This window comes from Anoplophora glabripennis, unplaced genomic scaffold, assembly GCF_000390285.2.
Source record: "Anoplophora glabripennis isolate ALB-LARVAE unplaced genomic scaffold, Agla_2.0 scaffold628, whole genome shotgun sequence".
NCBI classification, from domain to species: Eukaryota; Metazoa; Arthropoda; class Insecta; order Coleoptera; family Cerambycidae; genus Anoplophora; species Anoplophora glabripennis.
Genome location: NW_019416744.1, coordinates 275 through 9,180, shown reverse-complemented (window position 1 = coordinate 9,180; position 8,906 = coordinate 275). Strand labels below are relative to the sequence as shown.

At 32.0% G+C, this 8,906-nt stretch overlaps 1 protein-coding gene across 1 annotated transcript; it reads right to left on the bottom strand.

The window, feature by feature from the left end:
- Window positions 1-3,798: 3,798 nt before the first annotated feature.
- Window positions 3,799-8,118, bottom strand: LOC108910876 (SAGA-associated factor 29). Its single transcript, XM_018715616.1, has 6 exons — window positions 7,821-8,118; window positions 7,504-7,763; window positions 7,328-7,447; window positions 7,119-7,277; window positions 6,828-7,065; window positions 3,799-4,594 (listed from the first exon to the last, which is right to left on the bottom strand). The coding sequence occupies exons 2-6, from the start codon at window positions 7,666-7,668 to the stop codon at window positions 4,404-4,406; spliced, it is 873 nt and encodes a 290-aa protein (XP_018571132.1). The 5' UTR covers window positions 7,669-7,763; window positions 7,821-8,118; the 3' UTR covers window positions 3,799-4,403.
- Window positions 8,119-8,906: the final 788 nt, after the last annotated feature.

The window sequence follows — 8,906 nt, the reverse complement described above, 5'->3', positions numbered from 1 at the left end:
ATCCGCCATTATATAGATTTTCAGTAAATTACTAAAGTTATCTGATTGATGAAATCACTATAATAGGAAAATGATTTGATTAATCATATTATTTTCTTGCAATTATCGTCAATATTCTCCATTCATTTTTAACAACAAGCACCATTTAGTTTTCTATTTATTTAAATCTTGGTCATTCAAAAGTTAAGAATACTTCTGCTTGTCATTTTATAATTTGCCTAGATTTGTCTTATTATTACAGGTACATTTATACTGATTATAGTAATTCTAAGAAAACATTTTATAAGAATATGTAATACCTACTGTTAACTTTTCTGATAAGAAAATACAATATTTAATTCTCAGTAATGTGATACTCAACTTATGACAAAAAAGAATTTTGAAAAATTGTTAGACAACAAAGAATTTTTATTTTTCCCATATCTTCAAAAACACGCTTAACAAAGATACATCTAGAATTTTCCCATTATTTAGTTTGTTTCTAAACAGTATAGTCACATTAAGCTGTGGTATAGTTCTCCATAATTGGCAGCTCCTCCTTTCTCCATTGTAGGAAAGGAAGTAGGAAAAAGTGTGGCGTCGATCTGGCCACCTGCACAGTTTTAATTATTTGGCAAATATAAATACGTTTTTTTAACTATATTTTGTACAAGTTTAAAAAATAGACATATTTTGTAAGTCCGAGTGCTTTAAAGGATATGATCCATGCAGTCGCATTGCGAATTACGAAATAGGATTATTAAGTACTTTGATCGACCAAATAAAGCAAACAATTTGCAACTATATTGCAACTGCCTAAGAAAACAAATCAGAAGCATTCATGGAATGTGGAGAATGCCAAAAAAACCTAAAAAGGTAGGTAGCAAATTTGGCGAGTAACGAGGCATGTCACTTTTTTTGTTAAAATTGATTTATCTACACTACAATCACAGACAAAATAGCTATCGCCACAGACCGCTACTGGAATAGGCCAGCAGTTTTAAATTTCCGAATTGCCGGTAGAGTACACCACCAGCAGAATTTTAGGAAGAATCAAATACAGCGGCTATCTACGCGTATCCTAGCAACATATAAACAAGACTTTGGTAATGTTGCCAGGCGTACTTAACCGATTTCTTTGGTACACTTTTTTATCAATATCTGTTTTTTGCGTTACTGTATTTACTTAAATGTATGATGTAGGTATTAATAAAAATGTTTTTAAAGAATCAACGAATATCTATGTATGTTTCATATGATATTCTGCAGCGGTATTACAATTAAGTTATTTAATCATAATTTCGTTAATTAGCTACCTACTATTTTCATTTTTTGGTATTGAAATACTGCAGAAAGTATATTTCCAAATAAACAAAATTCGTAATAATATTTTAAACAGCTTGTAATATAATTTTTTTAATATTTGATGATGACGATAAATTTATTTAATATACAAGGTGGGTTATTAGTACGTCGCGGAATGTAGGTACAGGTTTTTTTTTGTATTTTGACATCCACTTATAGGTTTAATAAATTAAAGATAGAAAGAAACTTTGAATACAAATGTACGACTTTTCCTTTATTTCGTTTGACATTAAAATTTGCTGGCATAAAATATATGTTTAAAATAATAAAAATCATTAAAAAAAATTCAAATTCATCATTATGAAAATAACAAACAACGATTTTTATAACTAATCTTTACAACATAAGGAGAATACCTAAAAACGAAATAACATTAATATAGGTACCTACAATTTTTACAAATCAACATGCAAGTGATTGTGTTGATACAGTTGAAAATATGTTTTAATTTACTATTAATTGCTTCAAAAACAAATTCAAAATTATCAAGCATTTCATCCCGTATTTTTCTTTCAATACTCTTGTAAATTTTCAGGTAAAAAAAATAAGTCTAAAGGACTGACAATGAGATCGGGGGTGTTTTCTGGCCACCTAAGGTTTCTAATAATATTTTTTTAGTGTTCAATGACGGGATTCTTCCTCCAAAATAAATTTGCCAATATTCCTGAAGAACTTTTGCACATTATTGTTATTTGAATAATACAGTTAATTAAAATGGGTTATTCTAATAATGATAAATCCCATGTATTTTTAAAAGGTTCGTTTCTGTCGTTTTTGTCTGTATGTTCCTTCTGCGTTGAATGCAAAAGGTATAACTCGAAAAGATAATTGCGAAAATCTCCCCACACCCCTGGTTCTGTATGTCAGCTCTGCGTTGAATGGAAAAGGTCTGAAGTCCGTTTGTGGAAAATAAATTTCAGAAAGAAGTGTGTGAGGTGATACAGTAAAAAAGGTCTTATAATTCGGAAACGGTGCGTTGAGTTGAAAAAATAATTAAAAAAATCTTCCCACTACTCTGGTTCTGATTGTCCGTTCTGCGTTGAATGGAAATGGTCCGAAGTCAGTATGTCGAAAAACAAAAAAGTTAGTCAAAAATTGCAACAGCAATAGCAAACGCATTATCTTATCTCTGTATTGATTGATGATTTGTTGTTTTTTTTTAAATAAATTTCGTATTCAACTACTCCTCGAGGTTCCAGCAATTTTACATTGTGTTAATTTTTTTGAACACCTTGTGTCACAAATATGAGCACTACCAATGACATCCATGATATGCAACACTTGTGTCAATAATTATTTTACATATCTAAAGAAATCAACAATAAGAGGCAGTACCCATCTAAGGATACACAACCTGTATAATGCAATTTTTTTAAACATAGGTTAATATCGTACCATATTGGAAGTCGACGCACAAATCTAAAAACATAAATTTCGAGTTTTTGAATTTTCCCATTCCAAGGTGATATAAAATAAATAATTAATTAGGTAAATTCATAGTTTTAATTCTAACTTGATTTATTTTATTGAACATTTAAGGCAAATGTGATTTCCAAACACAAAATAAGTTCCATACCTCTTTAATTACATAATTGAAAGCATTAAATTTATTTAGCAGTTATTATTTGGCAACAAAGCCACCATTGGAACTTCCGCCTATTACCAAGTAGAAGAGTTACCACGCTAAATTTTATAGCTGGAAGCCGGCTAAGGAGACCCTGCTTCCATTTCGGGTTGCCAATTTCCAGCATTTAAGTAGCAGTCTGTAGCGATACGCTATATTGTCTGTGTTACAATACAATTCATAATGTCATGTTGCAAGAACCAATTAAATCTGACAAACATTAACATTTTTAATAATGGCTTACATGGTATATAACACTTGGCAACAAATACCAAATGTCTGGGACATGTTCAGCTATATTGCATCAATATTTATTGTATTATCGTGTTGCAAGTCTCACATAATTTCTAATTTAACTCAACTTATTATTATTATTCGACTTATAGCTACAAAGCCTTTTATGTAAGAAGAAAATCTCGTCAGAAGTATGTAGTTGCCGACACAAGAGTATCTAGCCAATCATCCCTATGAAGTAGAAGAAGCAGAGCAGATATCGAAATTTTCGACTAGATATCTAATTCAACTGCCGGAGATATCCACAAAGCTCTCAACTGAACCCAACGATCAGTATGTGACGTTGGAGGCCGATGTTGGTGACAGAGCGCCAACCCCTCGTTTCGTATTTTGGAAATAATATCAGTACGGATTGAATCCAAATCAGGAGATGGAAGATCCGGAGGGCCAAAAGTGAAAATCCAATGTGAAGATCCCTGCAAGGCCGACACGGAGCCACCGTGAGGTGTGATTGAACGTCAACCTTGTGGAAAATGCTGCACAACAATTTCTGTAAAAAAAAAGGTGAAAGCAAAATGGTAAAAAAAAATCAATTATAGATTTATACATATGTATTTATTGAGTAAAAATATTACAAAAAAAATTAGAAAATAGCAAACAAAGCCATTATAAGCTGGTTACTACCCAAAGTAGGATATTATAATTAAGTTATAAAATATGTTACATTAATAAAGAAAATTATATATCTACCCATAGATCTGTTTAAAACAGACTTACAAATATCTCTATCACTATTTCAAATAAAAATGTCTTATTTGTGTGAAATATTCTAGGAAAATGGGGAGAATATATTACTACTTTAACATATAGGGCTGCAACAGAGAAAGTTGTTATTCTATTAACATATGAAACAAACATTAATCTTATTACTATTCATACTGTACATGTCAACTGTGTATTATAAATTTCCTTCTTACTGAAACGGAAAACCAAATACAAATTCTCAACTAGTCATTACTAAAAAATAATTTCAATTTTTCATTTTTTCATTCCTCTACAATTATGAAAAATTAAAAATATTCTCCTTTACTGTGTGTAAATGGCAGAAAATACAACGAACATCCTTTTAAATCTAAAGGATATCTGCAAAGGAAGTAGAACATTCTTCTGTATCAGACAAGTTACTGTCTGAAGCAGACTGTCAACTGGTGCTCTGTTTAGTTTTCTGTTTGAAGGCAATAACATATCGCTGGGCCACGTAATGCGGGGGACTATAACCCTCTGGGTATGTAGAATCTTCAAACAGCAACTCGTACTCGTCCATGTGTGTTGGAGGTGGTTTGTTGACCAGGGCTTTGTAGAAGCAGGTTGTTTGAGGGAAGAGACCTAAAACTGGAAAAAAACATTACACAACAGAGTTGCCTAAATCAAAGCACCTATGAAATGTTTTAGTTGTTGTCAATTGCCCTGTTGCAATGGTTTGCTATACGTGGCAACCATAGATTTGACAGTAAGCTATGGATGGAGCCAAAGCCTACTTTCTGTGCATTGTAGCTGTTCCAACATGAACGTAATAGATATAACAAATTATGTGTGATAAGCCTACAAATGCCTTAACTCACGTGACGTGAGACTAGTTTCATCTCACTTTACATCTTGGCCTCTTGCCCTCTTTCTTTATATTCCATCTATAGTAACTCAAATTGATGCTGGCAACACACTGCAAGACTGCTATTTCCCAAAGAGTAACAATGGAGTCGCCACATTACAGTTTCATTTAAAGTTCTTAGATTGGCCATTATCTGCTAAATCATAGCAGCCTTATTACTATTTCTAGTCTATTTCATTGTCCTGTTTCGGTGAATTTCTCATAATTTCTTAGAAATTTTCTGTCAAATAACAGTTGGGGCATAGATTTGGCAGTATACTATGGACAGTCATAACAGACTTTCTCGACAACATGAACAGCAAAAGTAATAATGATTTGCCCTAATTCATGTGATATAGGATACAAATCTTGTGACGGTTTGAAAAGGTATCCTATTTCTGATTAGAAGATGCTCTTTTTTATAGCGAAAATGGACTCTTTGATAACAACACAACAATGAAGTGTTAAAAGGATGAAAATATATTTTTGAAGACTATAATAACGTTTATTAAAATTTTATACAAATATCTTTTGTTATTTGAAGAATATATTAGATATCGGTTTTCAATAAAACGATAATAAAATGTATAACATATAATTAAAAAGAGATCTTATATTATAGTGATCGACATTATTGAAAAAGTTCAGGTTCTGAATAATTAGTAATTAGTAGACTTCAACTATCGAATAAATTAATTCAAATAAATGTATCCTGAATGGGGGACTATGAAATGCCTTACGAGTAGTATGGTACGAGTCATCCTACTATGCAAATAACTAGCGTTTGTAATGTTTATGTTTGTCTCTTCTGGGTTTACTAACACTAACCACTGATGACTATTGGTTAGTGACTACTAGTTCCATGTCACTATTATTATTTGTTTTTTTAGTGGCGATACCAATCCTCTGCATTGACAGAAGAAAATTATACACAGTATTGAATCAGTCGGTTACGACCAATAAATGAAGAAAGAGAAAGTAAGACCAACGCATTGGTCAGCTCGTTTACCTAACAAATTCATTCGATTAATTTGTCTGGCGAGCTTTGAAAGATAGGGTTTATGTTTATAGTGCCACTATGAACTTAAGATAAATTAACGCAAAGAAAAAAATGGCTGAGCCAATTTACTGAATTCATATTGTTTGTATCTTTCAATGATCTTTCTAGATGCTCAAGTAGAAATTTAATTTAATCCGAATTATCTAACTATGTACTTCTATCATTAGTGCATGTTAAATATTTTACTAGTACATACATCTATGGGTTAATGTAGCATGCATATTCCAAAAAATAGTAAGATAGATAATCACAATACACCCCAATTTATTTTTTCTGAAAAACTCAAGTAGCGTATTTGTGACAAAAGTAATGAAAGTAATATTCTAGCAATTATAAACCCCTCTTCATTTACAAGTTGTACCAAATTTAATTGAAATCTGTTTATAAATTCCTTAGACATAAAAGATATCTACATAGTTATTTTTCTATAAGGAATTAATTCCTGTTATTTGAGAATTTAAAAGTGAAATCACCCCGATTAGAACAAGAGAGTTCTTCTCATTACTGAGAATTTAGAGAATCTTAGACTGTCAGCAGCCAGGGGGCACAGCGGTCTACATCATCAGTTCTATGCAGTGTTATGCAGAGGCAATTTATTAATTAAACTGTTGTAATATGATAAAAGTAAAAAATAAGTAAACACATAATTTGTCGGACCCAATGTCCGTCATACCGTCTGGAGTTACATTGGACTACGAACGTCAAAATTCATGTGCAAACATTATAATTACTTTCACTTATCTGGTACCCTAGATTATAAAACTAATAATCTATAAACCTACTGATGACATAGCAATGCAAAAATTCAAACTTGTGACAAAATTCAGGTCTATTGAAGAAACTAATGGTCTTAATGAAAAAGTAGTAGTCAAAAGAATACATTTTTCTATACATCTTTCACATTATTTTTTACATACCCAAAGTTCCTTGTGAAAAAAGAGCCTGAGGATCTGTTTCAGGGTCGGCCCTCATTAAAGGCAAAGGAATGACCTGCCGTCTGTTTAGGATGTGACGACCCTTCTGATTCTGTTCTTTAAGTATGTCATCTACCTCGTACTTACTTGTACCATGATTGTAACTTACGACTTCCGCTAAGATCCAATTTTCCCCATTGGTCTCGGAAACTTTTACCAAAGCTGCAACCATATCACCAATCTGAAAAATATAGTCGCTTTTATTTGACATTCCAAGATAACTCATAAACAAACTTTAGCAACATAATTTGGGTCAGCAGGAACGGCTCCACATAGGGGAGGAGGTTTTTCACCAATTTTACTAACGTACAAAGGCAAAGTCTGAGCGGAACTTGACAACATTTTCATCCAAGGACCTCTTCTAATTGATTCTTTATTAGAGGCAATTCGAGCCTATAACAAATATTCTCAGAAATAATATAACTATATAATAATCTAATTACCTGAATTCTCCTTTCATTTTTTATATTACGAATCTCAGTAATTTTCTGCAAAGCTTTACGGATAACCTCCTCTTCCTGTTCAGCTTGAGAAATTGCCGTTTTATATAAAGATTTTAACTTCTACAAAAACAAGATTGTTATTATGTATTTCTTCTTACAATTATTTTTACACTGACTTGTGAACTCTGTCCAGACTTATCATCTTGAGCATATTTCTGTAAAGTGTTAATGCCCTGCTCGCTCTGGATTCTTTTCTTTTCGATTTCATGAACAAGTTGTTGAAGTGATTTTAATCTGTCTTGAACTTGCTGTGCTGCAACAGCATCAGCAGCAAAAGGCATTTTTCAGCTTAATCGAACTTTTCAGATATTTGTTTATAGTAATTATTTATAAGGAACGCACAGTACCAAGACGATATTACTAATAAAATAAGAACCTAAAATTTAATTATGTCATACACATTCACTACATATTTAGTTTATAATCCGCTTACAGTATTACAAATAAATTTAGGTGATACAACTGTTTGAAATATATTGAAAAACATTTACACTTTGAATGGAAATAGGTAGGTATCTAATTTTTTTATAGATCACAAATTCAGTTAAATATATCTAAATTTTACATTCTAAAACGTTTAGGTTGAAATAATTTATATCCTAAAACGCCAATGCCAATACTAATAATATAGATCCAGAGAATTTATTTTTTCGTTATCTCTGATAAGAAGGACGTAGTAGGGACGTAGTCACAAAATATATAATAGTATTCACCAAAACATGTTTTGACCACAGATTAAAAAGATGATAGTTTTGACGTTCTATTAACTTTTGTTTTTGTTTGACACTGACAGTGACAACTGACATGACAAGTGACAGGTGACGGTGATAGCCTGACAGCATAATATATGAGGGCCTTTCGATTTGGTAAAAACAGTAAAGATCAGCAGCTAATGGCAACTTAGAGGTACTCAGAACTGATATTAGTTGCTAATAATTAACATAACTGAAGTAAGTGAACACTAAAACAAGTAATAAGGAAATAATCCAAAAGTGTTAAAGCGCTTTCCATGAAGCGTTTAAAAATTAAAAACGTAGATCTATCCAAAAGCGAGATGTGTCCACCTCTGATTAGGTTCCCAAATATTTTGCGGTCAGTATTCTTGCAGAACAGAAATCTATAGAGTTTTTGGCTACCCAAACAACACTTGTTTATCTCGAGTTTTCTTGTGTTCGGCGCTAGAGTTGGCCATTAGACAGATCTCGAAAAAAAAATGTTGGCTTAAATTTAGGTGTCACTTAAAAATAAATAAAAATAGTAACAGCCTTCTTTAGAGAAAAAGAAACCACCACAATTTTAAGGTTATATTAAATATGTGATCGTGATCAAAAGTTCGAATCAGAGCGCTTTCACACTATTGCGCCGAAATGCGGCGTTTGACGTAAACGCCAAATTTGAAAACTTATCACCTTCCACACTATTCGCGCGTAATCGAAATAACTAGAAGGTTTCAGGTTATGTTGTATTGTAATTAAAAACGCTTTCATTGAAAGCAGTGAAGCATTTATTATTTGTGGTC

Bases quoted from the DNA above. Each gene is read 5' to 3' on its own strand.
- LOC108910876 (XM_018715616.1), bottom strand. From the start codon at position 7,668: ATGCCTTTTGCTGCTGATGCTGTTGCAGCACAGCAAGTTCAAGACAGA. The intron at 7,066-7,118 runs GTTTGTTTATGA...TATATTTTTCAG, and splicing joins ACCCAAATTATGTTGCTAAA to ATTGGTGATATGGTTGCAGC. The intron at 4,595-6,827 runs GTATGTAAAAAA...GTTTTTTTCCAG, and splicing joins TTTTTCACAAGGAACTTTGG to TTTTAGGTCTCTTCCCTCAA.